General features: G+C 48.6%; 1 protein-coding gene across 5 annotated transcripts in view; it reads left to right on the top strand.

Moving 5' to 3' along the window:
* The window catches only part of CEP192 (centrosomal protein 192), a 2,773,731-nt gene that overhangs the window by 2,227,531 nt on the left and 518,530 nt on the right, over positions 1 to 27,670 (top strand). For all 5 annotated transcript variants that reach the window (XM_069620824.1, XM_069620822.1, XM_069620821.1 and 2 more), the window contains one exon: positions 16,108 to 16,286. In XM_069620824.1, coding sequence (XP_069476925.1) covers positions 16,108 to 16,286 — 179 coding nt within the window. The remainder of the gene's footprint in view (positions 1 to 16,107; positions 16,287 to 27,670) is intronic.

Below are 27,670 nucleotides of genomic sequence, written 5' to 3'. Positions count from 1 at the left end.
GCTGGGATGGGAATGACACCGCCGAAGATGCCCGCAGAACAGAAGGAGCGATGAATGATGGGCAGAAGCGCCGCAAGGTAAGGCTGTTCCTAACAGTGTTCTTGTTCTTGCAGGAGCTGAGTGCAGAAGAAAGATGCAGGCCTACTGGAGACCGATCCGAACACGGCGAGTGTCACGCTGCAGGTGCAGAAAACGGAAAGCATGTTGCTCAGCCTGGGCATGGCTTAAATAGTCTCTGGGTATCCCAGGTGTCTCTGGGCTGAACCACACCCAAAAGACTAGACTGCACATGCAGTTCTGGGAACCAAAATATGTGGGGGCATCCATCTTGTCCCCATCAATGCACTACAAGTCCAATCCCCAATGTTATCCTATGGGAGTGAGTGAGTCTGGTGGGTCTTTGGAGGGATGGAGAGGCCCTTGAGGGCCATGTAGGTGATTGTGGCCTGGATCCAGCCTGACATCTTGGAGGGCTGGGGACATGAGGGGCAGGAATCGTGACAGAGCCCTTGCACTAACACTATCCTCTCCTCATTATCTGTCTTAATTTGGGTCCCTCTGAAGTGCACCATGGGCGCTATCCAGATTAAAATCCCTCTAGCGTACAGGGAGCCAATTTCCTGCAGGAGCATATTTTCAACATATGCTGTTGGGTCAGAGCCCTCTTCGCCCTGCGGCAGGCCAACAATATGGATATTGTTCCTCCTGGCTCTGCCTTCCGCATCATCCGCTCTGTCTTCAAGCAGCTTGATTCTCTGCTGCAAGATGTGGACGTCTGTGCGTGTCTCCTGGATCTGCATCGCGTTTTCTTTGGTTTGTTGCTCCAGACTTAGTACGTTCCGCAAGCTTCCTTACATCCTGGCATAACAGGCCCACATCCACCCTAACTTCCTCCATCTCTGTCCCCACAGAGGCTTTCAGGTCCGCAATGGCTTGTAATACCTGGTTGTGCATCTCCACTGTGTCTCCCCCTCTGACTTGGGTCGCCTCCATCGTCTTCATGGACGATATCTACTTTAAAAAAAAATAGGTTTTGTTACATTTTGTATATCACAACAAACAGCACACCCATTATACATCATATTTGCAGCTATCCATTATGCGGTTTCACTAACTCTACCACAACTCCCCCCAACTCAGCCTGCACTACACATATTATATTACGTGTTATTAATCATCTGCATCTGATCCACCTCATGCGGTCCGCGTGGTCTCCCTTTCCTCGTTACCTGCAAACAAGGTTACAGTCAACTCTATCCAGCATTGCATATCCAGTCCCATCTCAAATTTTTGCTCATTCAATGCCCTTTCCCATTCCCTGGTTTCCGCTGTGACCCACTTTCCCAGCTCCCGCCACCAGCCTTCAGAGCTCGGCTCTTTAGCATCTTTCCACTTCATTGCTATGCTACGTTTGGCCAAAATACACATCAAATATTTTATTTTGTTCAGCGGTTTATCTTTGCCATTTCTCTTGTACCTACCTAGCATGCATATGTCCGGGTTGAGGATATCAAGTTCTATGCCGCCCTGTTGTGCTTTCCATGCTATCGCTTCCCGGAACCTCTGCACCAATGGACACCCCCAGAACATTTGTACTAGCCCAGAATTTACCATCTTGCATCTAGGGTATTCTAGTCTTGCCGCCCCCTTGAAGGTTGCGATGGTGGCCGGTGTGAGGTATGCTCTTTGTGTGATATATAGTTGTATTAGCTGTATTATAGCATTCCTAGAGACTTTATGAGAGAGCTTCACCACTTTCCATTCATCATCCTCAAACACCTTCCCCAATTCTCTCCCTGCACTTCAATTCCGTTCTTGCGTTTCGGTCTATCAGTAGTTCATATGTCCTGGAGATGGTGTACGCAATAGGTTCTGCCGCTATAATGTATAGCATTGGGGACAGTGGGCAGTCTTGTCTTGTGCCTTAATGTAGCGGTCGCTTGTCTGAATATGTGCTGCTGGTTCGGACTCTGGACATAGGTTCTGAGTAGATCAACTGCACCCACTTCATGTACTTTGGCCCTATCCCCATTTTTGGCATGGTAGTGTACAAACGGTCCCAATGTACCGAGTCAAATGCTTTGGTTGCGTCTAATGAGGCGACCGCACACTCACTCACATAGCCCTTGGTACTGTAGATCATTACCTGATGCAATCTCCTCCGGTTCTGTGCAATGTTCCTTCCCGATACATACCGAGTCTGATCTCGGTGTATCAGCACATGAATCACTTTCCAAAGCCTATTTGCCAGGATTGCTGTGAGGATCATGCGGTCTTGGTTCAACAGTGACAGTGGCCTATAGGAACCGCAGTCTGTGCTTACCTTGTTTTGTTTTAGTAGTGGCACCATCAGGGCCTCTCTCAAACTGTCCGGGAGTATCTGGTCCGTGTATGCCTCGTTGTACACCTTGGGCCATCGGTGGCGCCAGCGTCTCGCCATAGGCCTTATAAAATTCACTGGGGGGGGTCCATCTGTGCCTGGGGCCTTGCCCGTAGGCAGCGTTCTAATGGTGGTCACGGCGACCTCTGGGGTTATGGGCTCCTCCAGGGAGTCCGCCTGCAAAGCATCTAATCTGGGTAGGGCAATGAGTTCCAGCACGTCTTGCAGGTCATCACCCTCACTTGCTAAGGGTTTCACGTAGAGTGCCTTATAATAATCTGTGAAGACCTCATTGATTTCCGCCTGCGTGTTTCTCTTCCCGGTCCACGTTTTGGATGGAACATATGAGGGGGGGGGGGGGTCTGGCGTTCTCTTTTACACAGCCAGGGTAACATCCTACCCGGTTTATCGACCTGGGGGGCGTGGCTCCTCTCCTGGTATTTTGCATGATTGAATTTCCCCGATCTCTCCCATTGCTTAAGACATGCCTGTTTTAGCTCCATCACTTCCTTCACATGCTCTCTATGCACCTTTGCTTCCCCCTCTAATACCTTAAGCCTATCTTCCATATTCTGTAGTTCGTTAACAATAACTTTCTGTACGTCTCCAGATTCTGCTATCATTTCCCCTCTTATAACAACCTTGTACGCCTCCCAGACCATACCCACCTTCTGAACACTTCCTTCATTTATTCCAATGTACTCGACTGTCTTCTTACGGATGTGCTCAGCAAATGATTTGTCTAGCAGTGCCTCACTCTTCAGCTTCAATGTGGGTATGGGCGGTCTTGGTCCGACACCTGCCATCTCACTACCAATGGGGAATGGTCTGACAGTACCCTGGCTAGGTATTCCCCCTTCGAGAACTCAATCTCATGCTCTTCGCTAGCGAACACATAGTCAACCCTCGTGTATTCTTTGTGCGGCGCAGAATAATGTGAGTAGCCCCTACTCTCCCTGTGTTATGCCCACCATAGGTCCGGTAACTGAAAATGCGTCAGCAGTGAATTTAGTACCTTGGCCGGAGGAGACAGCCTTTTGTGATTCTCATCCGACCTGTCTACGGAAGAGTCTAACATACAGTTAAAATCTCCCCCCCAAATCAATGTCCCGCCCCTGTAGGGTCCAAGCCTGGCATACAATGACCTGAAAAATACTGTGGCGTCATGTTTGAGGGCATGTGTGTTTACAATACATATCTCGCAGTTTTCCATTATACCATGCAACATTGCCATCCTGCCTTCATTGTTTGTCTTCATGGTCAGAACTTTAAGTGGGATAGCTGGGTCTATCTATATAAGGACCCCTCTCACGTATGTATAATAAGCAGAGCCCACCATTACCCCACGCCCTTGCCAGGATATGCTGTCTTTTTGCGTCTTGGTGCATTTCTTGCAACAAAGCTATCCCAACCTTGTTCCTCTTAATATACATGTAGGCTCTCCTACATTTCACATAGTTATTAAGCCCCCGGACTTTCCATGTCATAATCTTAACGTTATCCACCATCATAATATCGGGTTCCGGGCCTCAATGTGGCCCCCAGCCAATTGCCTGCCCCAACAAACGAACGGTGCAACATTGTGTCATGTGTGTCAGGCTCCCTGTTTCCACCCCCCCCCCCATCCCCACAGCAAACCCAAACTCAACTTGTCCCGCTATGCAAAGCATGCAGGGACCTCCCTGTTTCCACTCCATTGCGCTTAACCGCGAGACCAAGCTCCTGGTGCCCTACGGGCGGGCCCTATACTCTGGCCCTAATCCTACTACTTCAACTCGGGGCGGGGGGGGTTTAAGGGGGGGGGGTAGTGGGTCTGCCGCTGGTGTTCGCACTGCCGTGCGTCTACGTCCACCGTGTAGCTCCTGTTCCCTACTTAACATATCCTATTGCTTCCACAATACACATACATTTCAATTGCTGTGTGCAGTAACCCTGCTCAGGCCCAGCTCCAACATCCCCCCCACCCCCCACATCATAGTTCTCTCATGGCTGCTTGCACCGGGTTCCCCATCTCCCGTCTAGGTACGTTCATTCTGCTTCGGCAGATCTGGTATCTGTGCATCATCCATCCAGTCCTGCGCATCTGTCGGTGTCTCGAAGAAGAAAACTTTCCCATTTTGTATCACTTTCAGCTTTGCCAGATATAGCAACATGTACTTGAGGCCTGCTTTCCTAAGCCTAGCCTTGATCGTGATGAATTGGGTTCTCCTCTTCTGGATGTGGAAGGTGTAGTCAGGGTACACCGAGACCTTTGCTAACGCCCTCTGTATAGTCCCCCCTGACCTGGAGTAAGCAAGGATCTTTTCTCTGGTGGTGGTTTCCTGATAAGGGAGTGGTGTGCTTGTTCGATCGTGAACCCCTGCGTCAGCTTTTCCGCCCCTATTGCCTGGATCAACAAATTCTCGATGTACGTGGTGGGGTCAGACGTCGTCGTTTGCACCCTCCCTTCTATATTTTTCTTGACCTGCTCCTCCAGTTTTCTAGTGCAGTCTGCTATGGCTCGGACGTCTTGATGCAACAGTGCCATATTGATCGTTGTTTGAAGTGCCACAATAGCCTCCACAATCTGTTGCTGCCTTGCTTCTGCCATTGTCCCCCGTATCGCTTGATCTTTATCTTTCTCCCTTTACTTCTGTATGGTGGGTGGGCTGGCCTTTCATAAAGGTTTCAAATGTGGTTTGCTTCTGCTTTCCCTTGCTGCCCTTAGTCGTCATTGTGCACCGGAACCTCTGTGGTGTACACTGTCCCGCTCCATTAACGGAGGGGCAGTGTGCTCCCCTGATGACTGCAGGCGCAGCACGTGTTGCCGTTTCGTGCTCACTGGGGAGTCTTCCAGTGCACTGCGCAACCTCTATCTGTAGCGCCCCCACTTGCCAAGGTTGTCTTTCCCGTTCCGTTGCCCCGGGGTAGGCGTGTTGATTAGTGGCTAGCTTCGGCGTCTCCTGTCTGCATGCAATGCTGCATGCACTTGGTCACTGCGAATCGTTTCCCAATCCGTGCCCTGCCACAGCGCCAAACATGGGTGCAATACCTCCTGCTTTGCCGTACTCTGGATCACCAAGGTCTCAGTTGTATTGCCAGGCTTGGTTACGCTGTTTTCCGTAGGCTCTCTGCCTGTGGTCTTTGTCCACTGTACCAGTTTTGGACAGTGCCCCTGTGCCTCTGCGCGTGGCTGCGGCAGTCTCCTGCAGGCTGCAGTCTACTCCGCACTTCCCGTTGTCTCACCTCTGTGTGTGTATCTAGTGGCTCACCATGCCAGGGTGCAGCAGCCCCCAAGCGCCCCGGGTCATCTGCAAGGCCCCATGCGTCAACCTTTCGCTATGCCCCAGGGCCTACCAGCCGTTGTGTACTTGTGATCAGCTTGTTATATTGACCCAGAGTGTCATTGGCAACGCAGGGGAGCCACCTTCCCAGCAGGCAATTATTAGTTTTCAAAATTCTGGGCTCCCCCGTCTGCCCCCCACTCCTTACTGCTTTCTGTCTCGCTTCTCTGTCATCGTGCACCGCGGCGCCGCCACCAGTTCTGCATCCACATATGTAGGATTCACTGTTCAGGTAACCAGCTGCTCAGATGGCAGGGGTGTACTCGGGGATCTTCTCCAGATGACTGTGGGGTTGCACTCAAGTCTGCTGCTCAGCTCCCTGCCCGTGCGGCTCCATCATGCTGCAACTGGCCAGTTGGTCTCTTCGTAGCTGTGAGGTCTCCCGCTCCCGACAGCACTGTTCCGGGGTCGCAGCCTATTCCCCTCACAGCACGGTCTCACTTATCACGCCAGCTATGGTCTACCTTCGATCCACTGCAGCGTGGCTCCTCTCCATAGGGCGCAGCACTCCCACAGCCAGTTACTTTGTTCTTGGTGCACCGCCATCTTGGTCGTTCCGCTGTTTGGGCCCACAGTTGATGGTCTTCGCTATAATCATTACTGGAGTTGCCTGCTGGGAGACCACTGTGCCTTCATACACCCAGCGGTTCCATTATTCCACCTACCAGCTGCCTTGGAGAAGCACAGGATTTTTATTGGATCATCAGGAGAACGCCAAGGACGCATCCTACCCTGTGGCCATGGAGCCACCCCCCCTGGATGATTTATACTTATTCCTGGTGTAACTATCCAGCGTTGTTTGGCCACTATTCAGCTTGGTGGCCTTAGGAGGCATACAGACTGTGTTTGGCGCTAGGTATAATGTACAGGGCACGCCCGCTTTTGTGTAGCACTATTGGGGTTGGTAGATGGAGCCAATGGCTAGTGCTTCTCTGCACGCTATGCTTCCCTCGATGAGTGTGTAGTGCAGGTTGCCCAATTGGAGCAGGACCGTACGTCTCCTGCTCTCCTCCTGGGTGCAAGGCTCTTGTGCTGTGGTATAAGGGTGCTGCCTTGGCCTTGTTTTAAATTCAATAAGAGCAACACTCCTTTAATAGACTGCAGCTGACAGCCACATGCTGAGCTGTGATCAGCAACAGTGAAGATTATGGGTAAGAGTGTTGCTCTGGGGAAGTTATTGTTAACACGCAGCGCTTGTCTCAGTATGTTGTGGTCCTTAGTCCTGCGCGACACGCTTTATAAGGGTGGGGGGCTTCTTACCCCCGCGTTCTGTGCACTTACCCTCTCAGCACCTTGGCACTCCAGTCGCTTAGCGCCAGTTCCCCTTTGCCGCAATCTTCACACATGTGTGGAGCCCCCTCTAGAATTGTCGGGCCCCTGCGTGTCAGCACTCTGTCTTCTGGCTAGGATCTCGGTCTCAGAGCGGGGGTGCAGGCGCAAGCCTCTTACCGGTAAATGGCCAGTGTGAGGGGTGGTACTGCAGGGATCTCCGTCTCAGAGCAGGGGTGTGCATGGTTAGGATCCATGCCGGTTAACTGCGAGGGGCGGGGGACAATGTTCCAGTGAGCCCACAGTTCCTGTGCACTTGCAGCTGTTCACTATGACACAGGCTGTACGGATCCATCCTGTAACGCAGCACAACAGCTCCACTCTCACTTTGTCCCCGTCTCAGACGCCATCTTGGGTCAGTTCTTGTCAGCAGCTCTCGCAGTACGTGTAGCTTCATTCTGGCGAACCCTTTTAAATCCAAAATTTCACCTAAGCGCACTCCCAATGATTATGGCCTTGTTATTGCAATTTAAGGCAGAAGGAGTGCGGGCAACTGGTCGTTTTGTTTGGATTTACTTCGGATCAGGTGGGAGCACAGCTCAGGAGTCAGCTTATACCATGGCTGCAAGCCACGCCTTCCACCTCAGTGATTAGTTGGAGCTCCTTCCTTCCATCAGGCAATGCGTCCCACCACGACAACAATGCACTTTCTGTCCTCTCAAGGATTCTACATCAATTACAGCAAGTCCTGTTTCACTCCTTCCCAGCTGTTGCTGTTCTTGGGGGCACAGCTAGATAGTCTCCTGCATGGCCACCCCGTTGGCGGACAGGTTTACCGCCATCCTAACAAAGATTATCTTCCTCTCACTGAAGCAGACCGCATCAGTCCGCTCTTTGAAATCTCTCATTGGGATGATGTCTTCCTGCATTCCTTTGAGTTTTACATATGGATACAATGCGGCACAAAATGACCTCCTCTCACAGCAGCTCAGTCCCTCTAGAAAGGCACCCTGGCCCAGGGGATGTTCCTATCCCCCTTTCATCTGCTAGGCATCCACAACTAGAATGACGACTCACTGAGCAGAAAACTACACTCCTGCCACGAGTGGGAGCTTCGCCGCATCTTCCAGAAATGGAGTGTTCTAAAGAAAGACGTCTTTACTGTTAAAATGGATTTCTGAACTCTGACCTGGTGGGCAGAAGTTCAGAAGGCCAGTCTCTAGTTTCTTGGAACAGGGCAACCTTCTGAACAAGCCAGACCAATCAAGATAGCTATGGCGGCGGTCAACACTAGGTCCCAGGAGGGGTGAGGGTGACTGAAAGACCTCAATGAGCACACAGAGTTAAGGACAATTACAAATCACTCCCAGTCAGGTGTGTATATATATCAAAAATAAAAATCCATTTATTCCAAGGCCTTTCCAATTCAAAACACAGTAAGTAAGAAAATCACAGCAATACTATTAAACCAACACAATCCTATCTAGAAACATATATACAAGACCAATGGGGTCCAAAGGATGAATGCACCAAATGGGTCCACAACCTAAACAGGGAAGCAGGCAGTGCAAATAGTCTTTAGGCCCTTCTGTATCAAACACAATCCTAACTGAAAGGCAGTCCAATCCCTAAGATGAGAGGAGCCTAATGCTCAAATGTTCTTGGGAAGCTGGCGCACGCAGTAATTCAAATGGGCAGTAGGGGTTGTAGCAGCTCAGGAAGGTCGGTGAGGTGGTGCAGAATAGTTTCCCACTTTTCGAGGAGGGCCTCCACTCAAAGGCAGAGTCAATTCCAAAAGTTGGGAATGGTTCCCTAGTTTGCACTAGCAGTCGAAAGGATAGGGGCCCTCAGGGGCCAATCATGCGTAAAAATGGATGTATGTGCTAGGGGCCACCGGTTAGGGTTGCAATTACTCATCAACCCCCGGCGCACTCTGGACCAAACTTCGGCAGTCCAGTCCACTTCGGTTGCAGGTACAAATGTGGCAATCTCGCGTTTCTGCGGCTTTCAGCGACAAAGTTACACCGTTGATTCCCCTATGGGACAGTGGCGATTTCTCAGCTGCTGGAGGATGGATCATTGCAGTTCCACTGTAGCAGGCTTCAGGGCACAGAGGACTACAGTTGCAATGAACTTTCAAAGTTCGTCACCACGGCTGGACGACACTGCAACCGCATAAACTCCGGTTCGGGTGCACTCACTTTAATCCAGAACTGGGAATGCCACATGTACGAAATTGAGTGTGCCGTGAACCCAGAGCTTTCAATGTGACAAGTTTCAAGGGTCTCCTATAAACGGCGGCGGTATCGAGGCAAAATGTTTGCGCAAGCTGGTCAGTCCACTGGCTGGTCCAGGGACACTTCCGAAGAGGCTTACTTGCAGGTTACTTTGAAGGTGCCGAGAATAGTTGGTTCCACTATTCCAATAGGTTGAAATGTCTTCGCAGACCTTCTAGGACAACCAGAAGCAGAGGGATCCAGTGGGACAACAGCGGGCTCAGGGTGCCAAACTTTCCAGCGGGTCATCAGCGGTTCCTCGACTTGGCTTCTTAGTTTCAGGATACTTGGATCCTATCCTTCGTTCAGTGAGAACTCCAGCGATCGACATGGTATGGGTGTTTGGGGCCTTCTCTTATCCAGAATCTCCTGTGCGTCAAAACAGAGGACCCCAATGGGAGATCTGCTCACATACAGACATACCATACGTGGACCAATCATGCACCACTGTGGTCCCAGGCATTCACTCCAGAGAGACTGGTACCCAGGATGTGTATTGGAACCAGACGTTCCAACCTACATCCTGGGGGCACGCACACAAGGCATGCAGAAGCCCGCGAAAGCTTGCTGCTTCGTGGCAATATGCATGCCCAAATGAGGACTGACCCGGGTAGGCTCGACCTGGGGAAGGTGAAGGGGCAAGATGGCCAAAGGACAGGACAAAGAACCTCTTGCCGTGGCCATTTTGGAGCCAGGCCACCTAAACGTGCCAAATGCCGTAATCCCGGTTTACCTGGCAAGAAAGGGTTAAAAATATGAAAAATGAGAAGCTGCCACCAGCCCTGTCCGAGGCACATCCGCACTTCTAAAAAAAAAATACTTTGAGAGTATGTAGGACCTTTGGAAATGACTAGGCTCAAGTGCACTGTACTGTAAGGTACATTGTACACTTGTTACATGTTGCAGAAAAGTAGCTACAATGACTACGGGGAAACAGTCTCTTTAAGGGCATGTCAGTTTTCCCATGAAAAGTGAGTGAAAAGCCCAGGGGGGTGCAGCAGAAGCATGTGCTCTTCTGATAAAGTCAGACTTTGGTGTTTACACATCAGCAAAAAGTTGGGGGGGGTACACAACTGGAGGGAAAATTACACATGAAATGGAAATCTTTCCTAACATTTGCCACCAGGGAGAATGCCAAGTGCAGTGCATTTGTCAGCAGGTTCCGCAAGCCAGAAGCCTGGGGGATGCCTTCACGTTTCCATGCCGTCCAGTTTCTCAATGCATTCCCTCAGTTTCCTCTGATCCCCTGGGTCCAGCACGCTTTGGCGACAGCGGTGCAGACCGCTCTGGTTTCCGGGGCCTTGCAGAGACCATTCTGATTCTCTGAATTCCTCAGCCTCTCATCGACACCTCCAATCAGTCCCCTTCCTGTCTAACCTCCTCTTCAGGGACAAGGGGTCGGTCCTGCTCCACGATCCAGCCTCCCTTAACCTGAAGCTTTGCTCCTGCTTTCCTTGATTTCTGGCAAGTCCCTATGCCACAGGATTGCCTTGATGTTCTGGTTAAATCTTGCACACCCTCCACTGTCTCTTAAGACCACAAGTGGAAGTGTTTCACAATTGGGTGTGCTGCCCATCAGTTTAATCCTTTTCTCTTTCTACCTCAGGACATTTTACTGTACCTTCTGTCCTTGGCCCACAGTGGTCTGTCACACTCCCCCATTAAAGTCCATCTAGCAGCAATTTCTAGTTTTACACATCGCCTTGTTAAAGAATTTCTAAGTCTATTTTCCAGGTTTCCCTACCTGTGCAGACAACGACCCTGGTGTGGAAGTTGAACCTTGTTCTTTCCAGATTAATGGGTCCTCTCTTCGAGCCCTTGCACAAAGCAAACATTTAGTTGCCCTCTTCTTTTTTTGGTCGCCATCATCTCTGCCAGAAGGGTTGGGGAAATACAGGCTTTATCATGCAAAACACCCTATATGGTTTTCTACAAGTCCAAGGTCATGTTAGGGACAAAATCTGCTTTCATGCATAAGGTGCCTTCATCTTTCCATGTTAACGAATGGTTGGTCTTGTCTGTCGTCTTTGCTTCACCCCCTACTCTGGCAGAACCCTTGCTGCATTCACAAAACGTTATGCAGGCCTTAAAGTACTATGTTGCCTGTACCTACCATACCATAGGTAAGGGGCTGTTCAAGTCTTCCATTTCCTGCTGGCTGTCGTCCTGTATTTCTTAATGCCACTGCATCGCTAACAGGCCGCTTCCAGGATGGGCACACTCCACAAGGGCGGTCTCTTCCACTACTGCCTTCCTCTCCAGTGTCCCACTGTTGGATATCTGCATGGCAGCCACTTTGAGGCCTGTACATGCCCTCACAAGATTCTACTTTGTGGACAGGGATTCCACGGAGAGGTCCAGCATCCGGACAAGCTGTGCTTAGTCATCTGTTTGAGTAAGGTAACCATTTTGTGATGGTTAGACCTCTGCCAATTTTTGCATTGTATGCTTGTGTGTACAGCATGTGAATCTATGAAAGATCCATTGTTGGAGAAGAAGCAAGCTGCATAGCTGGATCTAATGTATTGTTTCCTCCCACGGATTCCTTATCTTTGATATACCGATATCCTGATTGCAGCTTCTGGAAACTCGTCAGCAGAGGGCGTCAAGCGTCGTCGAGTCCAAGTCCCTCAGCGGCGTCCATTCCCGCACTTGGATGTGACATTGGTATAAATGACACAAACCGCACCCATTTACAGTCTTATGGAATCGGGGGCAGGGCTCCCAAGCGGAGCTCGTCAGCATTCCTCTTTATCTCCACCCGGACCTCACCTGGTGGTCCAGGGACTGCAGCCTGATGACTGACGGGCAGTTCCGGCAGGCTCCCCCTCAGGTCACCATCACCATGGATTCCTCCCTGGACGGCTGGGGGCCTACGCTGGACAATCTCGGTGTCCAAGGTGTCTGGTCCCTGCAGGAGCAGGAATCCCATGCCATCTGGCTGGAGCTGAAGGCTGTCTGGCTAGCTCTAAGGCTTTCCTTCCTCTCATTGGGGCCAAAGTCGTCCTCATCCAGACGGACAACTCCACCAGCATGTATTATGCCAATAAGCAGGGTGACACCAGGTCCCCGCCGCTGTGCAGCCTAGCAGTCAGCATGTGGTAATGGGCCCTGGAGAATAACATCTACCTGTCTGCGATCCACCTTCCGGGGGAGTCCAACCTGGAAGCGGACAGTCTCAGCAGTTTGGGAGCAGACAATTACGAACGGCAGCTGAACGATCAGATCCTGCTCAGGGTCTTCAGCAGATGGGGGCACCACAGGTGTACTTGTCCGTGGCCTCAAGCCCAGGGATCGTATCTCTCCAGGACAGAAATCTCTGCACTGGCTCCGAGTGGCGGTGAGGATTAAGTTCAAAACCCTCTGCGTTGTCCACAAGGCCTTCTGGGGCCTCAATACCGTCAACTCTCTCTTCCGAAATATCTTCCTCCTCAAGCTCTTTGCTCATCCACCTCCTACTGCCTTAGGTTCAGTCGCTTCTCAAAGCAATGAGTTGGTGGTAGATCTTTCTTCTGTTGGGGCCTCCCTCTGGAACATCCTCCCTGCCTCTCTGAAACTTCAGGAGAACAATCCCCGGCTCCGGAAGCACCTCAAAACCTTCCTCTTCGCTTCTGCCTTCTCCCCTGCTGATCTCCTGGCTGAACCTGAAACTGCACTGATTACCTGGCTACCCTCTGATCTCTGGCCCAGGCCCCCTCCCTGCAAGTTGTGCACCTGCACTACCCCCTTGACAACCCTTGCACTTGGGGACTGTTTCTGTATCCCTACAGCCCCCTACCAGCATTTACTTGACACCTGATGTTGGCACTTCCCCTTGCAGTTGTCACCAGCTGGCCGCACTTTGTCTTATTATTTTACTGTTGTCCTATGTATTGCACTGTTCCCTCCTCCTGCACTTTTCCCCTCTCCCCCCTCCCCTGCACTTGCGCAATCTCAATGTCACCTGGCCTAGTAAGATCGTTGTCTCTTCCCTATGTTCACCTTCCCTTGCAATGATAATATTGTCGACGTGTCAATGGGGGACTGAGTGGCGGCGCTGATGGGCGGAGTCAGGAGAGCTCATGCTCCCAGAGCCGTACCACCACACGCTTCTAAATTTAATGAAGGTTTTTTCTAGTGAAAAAGGTTCCGTCTCCTGTGCCTAGCGAGGGTCGCCCATACAGTATGGAGGAAAGGGTCTATGGACTAGGAGTACGTTAGTCACTACAGTGAGTGACTTATAATTTTCCTCAGCAGATTGGTAACGTCAGCACGGTGGTATCAGCACCTGCTTGGGATCATGGCAGCATGCCTCCTGGCAGTGCCACACTCTGAGGCTCAAAATGTGGAGGCTGCAGTTACATTTCTAAGCCTCTTGGAATCAGGATACAGGATCCCAAGCGGCCCTAGTCAGCATACCACAGCATCTTCACCAGGATCTCTTATGGTGGAAATCAGACGACCACCTGCTAGTGGGCAGACCTTTCTGGCAGCCCCTACCGGCAGTCCCCATTACCACAGACTCATCCCTGGAAGGATGGGGCGCTACCCAGGACAATCAGTGTCCACAGACTTTGGTCAAAGCAGGAGCAGCTAGAGCACATCAGTTGGCTTGCGATGATGGCCATCTGGCTTGCCCTCAAAGCTTTCCTCCCAATAGTCGCCAACAGGCCAGTCTGGATTCAAACAGACAGCTCCACCTGCATGTATTACATCAACAAGCAGGGTGGCACCAGGTCTCCTCCCATCTGTAGGTTATCCATCGACATATGGAGTGGGCACTGTCGCACAACATCTATGTATCGGCTGTCCACCTCCCAGGGGAGTGAAACCTGGAGGTGACCAGACTCAGACGTTTGGGGATCGACGGCTATGAGTGGCAGTCGAGCGAGACTGTCCTGAAGGAGATCTTCAACGAATGAGGCCATCCTCAGGTGGACCTATTCGCCACCTGGAGCAACAGGAGATGTCACCAGTATGCTTCCTGGATGGGACAGGGCAGAGGCTCACTGGGGGATGCGTTGCAGATTCACTGGAATGACATGTGGGCATACGCTTTAACTCCAACCATGTTAATACCCAAATGGGAGGACCTTGTATTGGAAATGAAAGCCCATGATCCTGAACCAGAGGAAGGAATGATGGGGCTCAACAGGGTAATTTGCAAGGTCAAGGAGTCGCAGCGGCTTCGCCTCATCTTGATTGCGCCGCAATGGCTGGCCAGACCTTGGTACTCAGAGCTCCTCCGACTTTTGGGTCATCCTCCAGTCCTCCTCCCAGTGGGACCAGCCCCCTTATCCCAGCAGGGCGGCACAGTGGTACACCCTGCTGCAGAGAAGTTAGCCCTGGCAGCTTGTTTCCTGAGCACATCACCCTGTGGTATCTACACTTGTCACAGGCCAACTTGGACATCATCCTGGGGCTAAAAGCAGCTCCACCAGGAGTCAATACAGAAGCAAATGGACCAGGTGCTGTCACTGGGCCAAGGCAAACGAGATATACCCTCTGGCAGGCACACTAGACAAAGTCTTGTCATTTTCAGCACACTTGACTCATTCAGGTGTGCAGGTGGACACTTGCTGTACTTATCTGGTGGCCATTGGGGCTTACAGATACTCCAGATATAACCTCTTCTCCTCTAATCCAGTGGTCAAGCTACATCTAGAGGGCCTGACCATATTGTATCCTCCAGTCCAGTGTAGCCACCACACTTGGCCTGGAACCTCAACATGGTCATGGGCTCACTAGCCCCACAAGCCCATTGCATCCATGGACATCAGGCTTGTTGCCATCAAAACTGCTCTCCTGGTTGGCTTCACTTCAGCATGCAGAATCAGTGAGATCCAGGCCCGGGTTGCTTCAGAACCATATACCATATACCACATTCCACCGGGACAAAGTGGTGCTTAGGACGCACCCTTCATTTTCACCGTCATCTTTTCACGTTAACGAGAAGATAGTATTCCCAACCTTTTTTTCAATTCCGAAGGATGAGGCAGAGGAGGTTTTGCACTGCCTGGATGTCAGACGTGCCCGGAGATTCTACCTAGACAGGACTAAGACCTTCTGCAAATCGGATGCCCTGTTTGTTACTTTCGGTGGATCGAAACCAGGTAGCCAAGCATCCAAGGCGTCAATAGCTAGGTGGATGCTTATGGCCATCAAAGAAGCTTCTGAGGGGTAGCACATGACCCTCCCTGCAAACATGTATGCCCATGCAAGCGAAGGCCACGTCTCTGGCTTTCCAAAGGTACGTGCCATGGCATACAATCAGCAAGGCGGCTACTTGGGCCTCTCCATCAGCCTTTTGCAAGCACTATTGCTTTTGCATTTGGCCAGGCAGCTTTGGGAAACCTGTTGTCCTAGAGGACCAACTCTCCTACCCAGGGCTTCATTCGGTTGTAGTCGCCAATACAGTATGGAGGAAAGGTGACGGGACGTAGGAGTAATTACAAGTTACTCAATGTAGTGACTAACTTATTCTAGTCCATAGTTCCTTTTCCTCCATACGACCCATCATCCTCCCCCTTCTAAAAACCGGTGTCATTAGGCATTGTAATATAGCCAATGTGTCAAAGGGGACTGAGGAGTGACGCCTGTGGTTGTAGTCAGGGGAGCGCATGCTTCCGGGGCCGCAAACCCAGGCGCATCTAAATTTAAAGGGGAAGAAATTTTTTTCGGTTTTAGAAGGTTGTTTCCCATCCCTAGTGAGGGACGCCCATAAAGTATGGACGAAAGGAGACTATGGACTAGGAGTACGTTAGTCACTACAGTGAGTAACTTATAATTTATTTACCTGCAGCATGGTTTTTCCTATTACACTGTGCGCTATTATTTCTCTTCTCTTGTCTTACCTGATGATTCAAAATTATTTTTCCAGCGGGGCTACAAATACTGAAAGAAATATTGCCAACGTATCTTTAGATGTTCTACCAGTTAAAGGGCCTCAAGGTCCCCAACTGTCAATAACTGCAGGAGAGCAAGTGCAGAATACAGTGGATTCAGAACAAATATGGACAATTCAGCCTGAAAACCTAATCTTGAATGTCAGATCTATAAGTAAGTTTTTTCGTGTGTATCATATGTTTTGCTAGAAGACTGTTTTGTGAATTTGATCTATGATGCAATAGCACATGCTTTTGTAGTTGCTCTTTGAAACTCCAGGTGAAATAATAACCATCAATATGAAGACAAAATTCCACCCGGACATTGCATTGAAAGGGGTGAGGAGAACACGCCAATTCAAGTGGCTGAAAGGTGACATGCAGTACTTTAAAACACACCTAAATAAATGATTCAACACACATGTTTAAATGAGCTAATGGACCCTCTATATTGGTGTTGTTGGAAGTGACTGGGTGCAGAATATAAGTGGCACTGCCCACCTTGCTCCCAAAAATTATTTGATATGTCCCCACAGGTTGCATGACTTCATCACACACTCTGAGCTGAGAGGTTTCAATGGCCATGTAAGTTCAGGAGCAAAATGTCTTTGGCTCATGGCAAGTTTCAAAGGACGATGTCCATCACTGACATCCAGGACTGTTGCATTTTGTGCTTGGGGGGCTCGTCCCAACAGCAAAAACTGTGAGACTTGCCAGGCCTTGAAGATCTTGTAGGCTATTCATGTCATAGAAAAGGCAGTGGGAGACCAGTCTGATACTGGGGGAACACATGGCCCCTTTGGAGGGGAAAAACGAGCTGGGGAGGGTCTCCTGTGTAGACCTATCACTTCCAAGGAGATGAGGCACAGGAAAAGGTCTCATTCCAGGGGTACTTCTAGGTCATCTAAACATAGGCACTCTAAGAAAAAGAAGACAACCGGTTCATCCATCAAGTAACCACCAGTAAGGTCAGTGGCGGCACCCATTGCAGCATCAGATGTCACCATGCCATCAAGGGATTTTGAGTCCTCCCAACATGAGATTTAGGGCATGTTTACTAAAGAAATGTTAAGTCTCTGTTGCCTTCCACCATGACAGATGGGGGAAGAGTTGACGCTCCAGGGTTCTATGGTGTGGAGGCGAAGGGAAGGTCCTTGGAGCAAGAGGCCATGGTTGTTGACTTTTTGCGACAGGGACACCTTGTAAGTGAGGCATGGTGTCACAAGTATGAAACTGACATAAAATGTACAATTTGTAAAACCTTTTTTCGATTTTCAGGGTTTAGAAAAACTCCTACTTTTCCCTATAGCTAGGATGGGAGTCGTCGCTACCATCAAATAATAAATAAATCAGCCCTAGTTGAATCTGTGAAATCAAAATGGCCTATACTAACAAAACCTAATGCCTGCCCTATCTCTTGTACAAAATGTTTGTAAAGGAGAATATGTATGTAAAGGAAAATCTGTGTTAGAATATAAAGAATAAATGTGGCTGAGTCAGCTCTCCTCCCCACGTTGTAAGGCAGTATCCGTAGAGACACTCTCGCTCAGGTTCTCCAAACAAAGGCAGTCCAAAACGTGGATCAAGGCCTGCCTGTCCTTCCATGTTAGTCTCTCTTTGCAGCTTTCAAAACACAGTTTAACAAAAAGTTCACGCTGATCTCCATCAGCCCGGCTCAGACCGTTCAAAGCAAAAAAGTTCACGTAGGTCACCCTCAGTTGAGCTCTAACCTATTCTTCCTGATGTCGAAGACTTTCAAATGTGCGTGGCTTTTACTATAGACCTCTGCAGGACCACTTTGACTTTCCCTTCAGCTCACACTCTTGTGTTATTTGCCCCAGTGTCCCTTGGGGACTACACTACTGACACTAATGCCCTAGATGCAATCTATCACACAATCCAAGCATGGATGCTTAGAATGAGCTATGTCATAATGATGATGAGACTGAGATCCCGATCTTGGGTAGCCAAGCAAAACTCAAAAATCTTTCAACGCTGTACCAATCCTTCAACATAGATGGAAACCTCATCATAACAGCTCGTTACTAATCCTTTCATGACAAGTCAACGCTATCACCTCGGCATCCTCCTATACAGCCAAACTCATCACGGCTTGTAGACCGTATCTCACACAAGAGAACCGTATCACCCTGGCAAGAGTGCAAATCCTCTCTAGGATAGATTATTGCAATGTCATCTTTGAAGGCTCTTCAGCCAAAAACATTAAGAAACTCCAAATTGTGCAGAAAAATGCCATAAGAGCAGCACTGAATATACCTAAACCAGATCACATTCTACCTTCAGAAGAAACATTTGTTGGTTACCATTGAGGGACCATGTTAAATTCAAAGCTCTCACGCTCGCACACAAATGTCTATCCAACACTGCCCATCGCTATCTCTCCAGCTTGATAACAAAAAGAAACGGTCTTGCCAGACCCACCCGCTCTGCATATCAAGGGCAAGTGACTAAGACTAGATACAAAAGACAAAGAGCAGGCGGCTCTAGTTTCCCCGTCATTGCAGCTAACTACTGGAATGCCTTGCCATCGGCCCTTAGGATGGATCCCTACCTTCTTTCCGCAAAACACTTCAAACTTGTTTCTTTACACCGGACATTAAGTTATTTCCTCCTCACCTGTAAGTAACCGGTCTATCTGCATTACCTGTAACCTATTTCCTAAGCCTGCTCTACTGTAACCAATCGCTTAAGCTTGCTGAATCTGTAACGATTTTCATAAGTTATGTGCCCAGATGCCGGAGGGTGAGGTGCGCAATACAAATGTAATAATAAATAAATAATACATTGGTCTGGGTAGTTCGATGTCACAAGTTCAACGTTCACCTTTTTACTAAACCCCCCCCCTTTAATTTTAATTGTTTTGTTCGCTTTTTATAGTTCATTCACTTTATCACAAAAACATTTCACCTTTCACAGAGACTTGCGAGTAGGCGACTTCCTTTTGCCAGACCACTCCACTATTCAGTATCGCTGGTTTTTCAGATATCAGTACTTCAAAGTTCATCACAGGTCTGCCTTCCTTTGCATCTCATCCACACGTGTGCAGCCTTCAATTGTGTGAAATACTGTTGCAACTTCACTCTTTCCTTAACATACACCGGTCTTTCATGTCGCTTGCCAACTCACCAGCTGTTAAATTTCTTTCTAGTCTTTTGAAGTTCTTAATTCACGAGTCAAGGTTAATAGCACAGGCTTGGCCTCGCCTCCCAAACTCTGCCATTCCCCCAGGAGGGTTGTTGGCGTCCTTTAAACAGAATGCAATCTTCTCGTCTGGGATTTGGCCTTCTACATTTGTCTTTCGCAGCCTTTTGGATGCACCAACCTCCTGTAGGGAACTCCTGGGGTTCTCTACCCTTTGCTCTCGTCCCTCAGTCCATTGCTCTGCTCCAGTAGGTCCGCCCTCGCTCCAGAAGTTCTGCTCTTGCTCGTGTTCCACCTTGCTCATAGTGTGTCTCTTTGGTCCACCTTTTATCCGTGTGAGGAGAGCCAATTGGTATCCGATGTATGCACTTAAAATTAATTGCCTGGCTTTGACTGACCCGATTAGCAGGTCGTGTCCAATGAGATATGTAAGGGTTAGTCTCTTTACTCTGTCCCCCTCTTCCTTGGCCCAGTGTTTGTGTAGAAGTGGGAGGGATTTGGGATATTGCAGAATCCTATAAAATAGGATGGGTCCTGTGTACTTGAAGGAATACCGCATCTCACCATCGGTCGCCTCACTCCCAATCTCAGGAGACCCCTCACCCAGGTGCTCCTCCCGCACTTGTCCACCCCCAGGGTCTGGATCCAAAGGCGATGACCGTGCCCTGGCCACCTGAGAGAGATCAATCTGTGGGGACTAGTACGTGAGACATCCTTTGGCTTCTCACAACCTCCACTGACTTTGTAGAGTAGAGAGCTACACAATCTTTGCCACATGGAGGTGGCACAGTGCCAAGTGAGTTCTGGGCAAGTTGCTGGAGGTATGGCCCCTTTCTGAGAAGCGATGAAGTGTATGGCATAGGTGACTGGGTGGAAACATGTTCTAAGGCCCAAAAAGGATTTGCTGTGAGCAAACCAGGTAAGTTGGATGCATAGGTACTTTGAGGTCTGCAGGATGCCACTTGCGTGGACACCTTACCTGAGAATATTAGTTGTTGTCTAGCCTTTGAATACGACCCTACAAATCTCTTTGACCTCCCAGAAGTGGATTATTTGGTGGCACATGCTCCCAACTAGAGTGTACGCCCTGATGTTTTCCATACCCTACCTTCTTATTAGGGTCAAACCATATAAATGCCATGGAAAAGGTGTTTACATCTGATTTTTCTGCTGGGCGGTCGTTGAATGCCACAATCGCCCAAAGAAGGTACCAGTTTGGTTTGGTTTGTGGCAGGTGACGGAGAAGTAGATTTGTCCTCTCGTAGCAGGGAGTTGAGACCACGAAGGAGGTGTAGTGGCTGATGGGTTTGATCCAATCCGGCCAGTTATTCAAGCTACCCTGGACACAATCGTTGATAGCCAGGGGGGGGGGTTATGATGTGTGCGATGAAGCACCATGGTTGGCTGTGACTGTCTAGCTTCCTACCTGATATCCAAAATTGGGAATTAGTCATTTCAGAGGGCTAACCTTTTTGGTGAAGAGGGGAACCACATCTTGGTAAGTTTTAAGGACTCCAGACAGACTGCTAGTTCCTTGGGTTTGTCCATCACCCTGAAGCAGTTTTTCAGACCTCAACAGTACAAGAGCATACCTGCTATGCTGAAAAAGCAGCATCTCAAAGGGGTACCCCAGTAAGGACCCAGTTGTACAGGAAACCTGCGAGAGGCAGGGGTCAGCTGGATGTGACCCAGACTGCAGCCTCTACAGGGATGACCACTCAAGGGAAGTCTTGTTTTGTGTCTCCGGGGCAACCAACACCTGTTTGGGGCAGTCTGGTGGATTTTGTCAACAAGTGGAAAGGTGTGAACGTGGACCAATGGGTCTTGCAAATTGTAGAAAAAGATTGTATTTTTCCCCGACTAGCCCCTCTCCTCCTATCCCCATAGCAGCAGAGACTGGGGCTTTATCAAGCACAGTTGCTTCAGAATGTCAAACAAGTAACTAAAAAGGGGCCATAGTAAGGAAACCTGGAACAGAACACCTTACCAGATTGTTTAAAGGTTTGTCACTTTGAAAAGGGAATCGGGGACACTGTGGCCCTTTCTAGACCCCAGAGGCTTGAACACGTATATAAAAAAATAAAAAATAAAAATAGTGACATTGGCCCAGCTTCTGGGCGCTTTCGTTCAGCGTGACTGGATGGTATCCCTGAACAGGCGGCTGCATATTTTCACATCCCAGTCCTGCCAGATGGCAGGAATTGCCTGCAGTCTGTGGCTGCGGACTACCACTGACAGTGCAGGTTATTAGCCTTCAGCCTACCATTGGCCTCAGGTGATGGCAGTCATGAAATTCCATGTGCATATGACAGTTGTGAAGGTATGCCCCTACCTCAACCATTGGCTTTGAAAAAATATCCAGTGAGGAATGGAGTGCTTTGACATGGTCTGGCTTTCTCCTTGAACCTCAAAAAGTAAAATGTAGTCCTATGTTTGCAGCTGCAATTCATAGTCTCCGTGCTGAACACAACATTGATTAAGGCTTTTCCTCTGATCAAGAGGTTTGTGGCTATAAAGGCAACATGTGGCCAGGGATCATGTTGGCAACACTACTGTTTAAGCCATAACGGCCTTAGATAGTTTTCTTTTTCTTTGGGTGAGGCTTTGCATGTAGATGTTCGATAGCTCAGGTTCAATTGGAGCAGGCTGTTTGGGTTCTTGGAGGATAGTCTGCTGGTTAGTGCAGCTCTGGTGAAGAATGTGGGCTTGTGGGGCAGGTAGCAGAACATGATGGGTGTGAACCTTTTGCTTTCCTGGTTTTCGAGGAGCATGTCATAATGGATGCCTCCATGATGGCCTGGGTCACGCTTCTCAACAATCTGAACATTTGCGAGAGGATGGTTGGGGAGATGGACAACCCTACATACATGTGTTGGAGGTGGGAACAATTCACCTTGCTTTCCAGGCTTTTCAGTTGCGGTTAGACCTTTAGGGACAACAAGGCTGTTATGCACTAGAAGTTCAGTGTTGTGGGTTCCCTGAATGTATGGAAGGAAGCACATGCTCTTTAGGCGTAGCTTCATGCCATCTGCATCTTAGTCCAGGTATTTCTCCTTCACTGGGGAGTATGATGCGAATGTGGGTGCCCACAGCAGGAAACCGTGTTGCACCCTGAGTCAGTGGTGGTTCAAGTCTTCTCGATGTGGGGTGTTCCACAGATGATAATATGCAAAACACATTTCAACCAAAAGTGCCTTCAGTAATGCTCCATGGAGTTTCCTTGCTGGGCATTTATTTACTTGAATTCTTATGCGCTGCTGGACCCAGAGGCCCCAGAGCGCTCTACATAAAAACACAAATGGAACAAACGCAGGTAAAGACAGAAAAGCCTAGTCAACCTCTTTGTTGAATAGTAAGGTGTTAAGGTCCTTTTTAAACTTCACATGGCCAGTGAGATTGTGCAGGGCATGCAGGAGCTCATTCCAATCCTTTGGTGTCCAAGCATCAAAGTCTGTAGCACCAAATCATACAAGTTTGGAATGTGGTTGAAAAAGAATGATACCCTTATTAGATTGTACGGTTCTCAAGAGTTTTGCTGAGAATCCGATCCTTCAGGTATTGAGGGACAGAGCCGGTAATGCATTTATTTGAGAGACAAAACTTTATGCCATATACAGTGTTGCACCGGTAACCAATGCAGTCACTACCACAGGGGCAGTAACTTGTTCTCTTCACTTTAGGCCATGGCTCTTACTGCACCATTTTGTGAGATTTGTAGTTTATGTTGAACTTGGTGGCCCAACGATGGTCACAGAGGGTCTGGTATGTGGACCTGCACAACCTCAGCCATGGGGTTTGCGAGTTCATCCCACGGTTTCTAATGGATTGTGTCCTTCATGGATTCCTCATTTGGGATATTGTTCTGTGGCAGCAGTAAACTGTGGAAGTATTTTCGCCTTCAGGGGGGCTTTGGCCTCAAGACCCCTCGATATTCCTCAGCATCGGGACCAGATGTGATAAGTAGCCAGCATTGAGCCCTGCGACGTAGTATCCTTTTTTCCTCCTGCTCAGCATGCCCCTTCGTAATGCTTCACACGTACTTCAAAATAATATTTAGGCTTACTCACACTCCTTTTTTTCTGACGATATGTTGACCCCGAAACCTTCTGGCTTCAAGTGCTTTGAAGACTGTGACACAAAAATTTCACTGGCGGATCCTCATAAGGTCTTTGTGATGTCTCGGCTCTGGTCGGGGGACTACCGATTGCGGCTCGTCAGTCGATGACACAGAAGGCGCTTAAGGAGAGGTGGTCAAAATTGATGCTTGGTTGATCATCTTCAAAATCACCGAGCACCACCCCTCAAAGAAAAGATATTTGAGGGGTTCACAGCCTAGCTTGGGACGTCTAGAGGGGTTTGGCCGGGACATGGATCACATGGTTCACGGGACACTTTGGGAGCTGAGAGGGCCGGGAGGAGGGAGCTGGGTTGCAGAATTTGAGACGCAATACTCTGGGGAAAGGAGGCACATGACGGGCGGTCTCTCGAATGACGTGGAAAGTCAATGGTTTGGGCTCCGACATCAAACAAAGGCTGGTGCTCCAGTTCCTTAACAGATACTCACCCGACATAGCTCTCCTGACAGAAACGCACCTGTTTGGGATGGATTGCAGTTCTTTGAAAGATCCAATTACACTCTGGCCTACCATTCTGGTTTTTCAGGGGGGCAAGGGGAACACTAATCCTCATATACAAGACGGTACCATTTCAGCTGCGGGAGACCAGGGTGAGCCCCAGAGGGAGATTGTGGTGGTGACGGGTGAACTGTGGGGGACCAAATGTGGTATTGTCGGTGTACGCGCCTCCCCCTCTAACTGCTTGAGTTGTTGAATGACCTTCAAGCAATAATACTTTTAGACCAAGGTGATAATGTTGGGGCTGGGGGGGACTTCAACAAGCTCATGGATATGTGCATGGATAGAACACACAATGGTGACGGATATCAGACTCTTCCTACTAAGCTACACTCCTTCGCTGTTGTGTTGTGGGTAGGTGGATGTATGGAAGGCATTGCGTGTGTCGGAAACTGGGTTCTCGTTTTTCTCCAATGCACATGCCTTCCTATCGCAAATTGACTAATTCTTTGTCCCTCGGAGTGTGGCTCACAGGCTGCTCCTGCCTGACATTTCTGGTTAGGGGAATTTCAGACCACTCCCTATTTCTCATGGAGCTTAAGAGCGGGCTGACAAGGCCCTTGGCATCATGGTGCCTTAATGCATACTATTTGGGCATCCCTGAGGTACTAGAGGGTTTATTGCAAAAGACTGAGTACTTCACTTCAAACGAGGGGTTGGTCGACAACCCGGTGTTGGGAAGGAGCGCTAGCGCCAAGCGCTTTAGAATTAGGCAAGACTTCTGTTGACTGTTTCTAGGCACTACAAAAGACCAGGGGGGGGGGGAGCACTGAGGGAAATCTTTTCCATGCAAGCTGTCTGCCAAAAGGAATGTGGGCTGCGCTAAAAATGTATCGCAGAACTCATGCAGTGGTGCATCCCTGAGGCCAGCTCTGGGAGAGCAGCACGTAACTCAACAGCTGTTTGCTGTCTGTCAAAGGGCCAGGCAGGCTAAGGCTCATGCACACAATGCAGAATTATGGAAAATAAAGTTTTGAGGAGATTAGAAGACCAGAAAAAAAAAATATGGATAGACTGATGGGAAAATGTTTGTATGTAAATGTTCATAATGTAGCAAAAAGATGAAAAACATGAGCTACAGTGTATTCTTGCATAGGATAGCAATATGTTAAGTAACATGTCCTAAACAGAAATCCAACCATGAAGATGGGAAGACTGGAGCATCCCTTGTATGGAAGCAGAACATGGAGGGGTCAAGCCATGCCCACATCTAAAGATGCCACTACAGCAAGTTAAGAGTATATAACCTCCTGTCTCGCTCCAGTCTGGAGGAGCAAGGAACAGAAGAGGGGACAGAAGGCCGTTCAGGGAGCAGAGTTCTTTGCCCCATCCTCATTTCTGTAAAGATTAAATTTGTTATCCTTGCAAGATAGACTCTTGGCCTTACTTCTCTAGAGGGATATATTTATTCTGGTGTGCGCGTGATTTGGGGTACCCCTGTAAATTGGGCTACCCTTACAGTGGTGATGACTCAATGTGATTTTAGTTTTTGCCCCTGTACTTTGCGATGCCCCAGGACAGTCACCCGGAGTCACGCCCTTCTACAGAGACCGGACCCCCAAATAAAAAAAAATGTGTATCCTGAGCGGTTTTACTAGAAGCCATTTTAAAAGAAATCCTCTGTGCTCTCTGAAGCAGGGTATAGCTCCAGGGAGAAAGACAGACCAGCTTCGTAATGGAGGGAAACTCAAGTGAAACATGGCCATGTGAGTATACTCTTGCAAGTGATAACATGGGAACATGTATGTATGACAGTATGGTGCTGTGGATGAAGTACGAGGTCAATGAAATAGATTGATTAGTATTTATGGTGATTTGTTAAGGAATAGATCGAATAGGACTTTTTGGTGATGTGTTATGGTAGAAATTGGATATGATTTAAGTGATATGTTAAGGAGTAGACTGGATAGGAGATGGGTTATGTATTGAAATTGTTGCGTATTTTTGTTTTTCTACTTTTTATAATGGAAAAAGGGAACCTCAGCGTTTAAAGACTGAGAGGAAAGGGAGCCCCAGCATGTAAGTAAGGGATCCTCAGCCATAACAGGTTGAGAAGTTAGTACCGGGTATTATTCTTTAATGACGATAAAAGCAATGGGATCCTCCGCATATAAAAAAAATGCTGGGAAGGTGATACTACAAAGGATATAAGGAAACCTAATAGTGGCTCGCTATAAAGAATGGGCCTGGATTTTAGTCAATTATTTCTGTATATTTTCTCTTGCTGCCTTTTTGTGGTAAAAAAGGAAGGAAGGTGGATGAGTCGCTGTGTGTGTGAGAAATCAAAGTGGAATAAGGGGATGGGGGAAAAAGTGGGTTGATCTGTATTTTTGTGTAATAAGTAGCAGCGTACGCAGCATAGCAGTATGGTCTAAGTGAAGCATTAGGGACGCGCGCAACATTATGGACGAAGAAACTCCAATAAAACACATGCCTAGAGTCCTGCCACTGTATTGTGACAGGATAAAAGTACCACAAGCAATGAATATTAGATGAAAAGGAAGGGGGGGGGGATGTCCTGGTCCTGCCCAGAGCAGGGCCCCATAACAGAAACATGCTAGAAAAAAGTCCATCATTTTAGCAGCAAAATATAAAGGGAAATAAATTATTCAAAAAAAGAAGAGATTTTAGATTTCTGCCAATTATTTGAGGATATGGAAGATCAGGAAGGTGAAAAAGTGATCCAACATAGGGGGATGTACCCCGTAACGCCTAAACCTGCAGTATGGTATATAAACCCAGTCTATAAGCTTCTAGTGGTAGAGTGTCAACAGGATTATCAGGATTAGCAACTAGAGGGGGGGCGCAAGAGCTTTTGCACCTCCACCTCCCATATAACCCATCCACAAGCGCTGACATGCCCATAGCATCATTGTACCCAGAGGGTCCACAAGTAGATATAGACAATGAGTTAAGAGCGTTGCGGGAAAAGTTGGTCAGGTTACAAGAACCTGAAGAAGTATTGCCAGAAATAAGGGCACTGGTGCAGAAACTAGGGGATTAGAAGTCAGGAGACTTTTGTTTAGATTCAACCCTGGGGCAATAAGAAATGTTTGTGTTGAAAAAGATGATGGCCAAAGGGTATGGACGGTTCTGGGACAACAAGTAGAACAAGCAAGGGAAAATGGAGGGGGAGATCAAGGTGGTAGAAATAATGAAGAGGCAGGGCAAGAAAGAGATGAAGGAGAAGAGGCGGCGAGAAACCCGTTCCCGCAGCAAAAGGCAGTGAGGAAGGATAGATCAAGAAATAGAACAGATTTAATGTTGGTAGTACAAGATGGGTAGAAGACAACATAGACATGCAGATGCCTCTTATACATAAAGGAGTAGGAATAACGCAGTATGTGCCATGGCCTCAAATGGACAAACATTATTTGATTAAAGCTCTCCCCAGCTTGTAGCCAGAGCTAGTAAATGGATCTATGAATTTGAAAAACAAACAGCAGGGGTAGTACTAGGATACCTTAAGAGTTTACTGGTAGCTATAGTTGGGTACCAGGCTGGGGACATATGGGTAAGGGTGGCTACTCTGGGGTAAGTCTTGCAGATAATGAGCATGATGGAGCAGCTTTTAATGAGGTAAGGGTATGGGATGCCCTTCGAAAGATGTACCCAGATACCCTTGACTTAAATTCTTTAATGTAATTTATAGTGGGTAATGATGATTACCCAGTTAGGTTTATTCTAGGTTACAGGAAATGTGGAGAGTTGAGACAGGGGGGCAATGGCAGCACCCGGTGCCATTTTTCTATTTTATCGTAAA

This window comes from Ambystoma mexicanum, chromosome 5q (genome assembly GCF_040938575.1).
Source record: "Ambystoma mexicanum isolate Mex_15411 chromosome 5q, UKY_AmexF1_1, whole genome shotgun sequence".
Lineage (NCBI taxonomy): Eukaryota > Metazoa > Chordata > Amphibia > Caudata > Ambystomatidae > Ambystoma > Ambystoma mexicanum.
The sequence above is the reverse complement of the archived record's forward strand: the minus strand, read 5'-3'. Positions and strand labels throughout refer to the sequence as shown.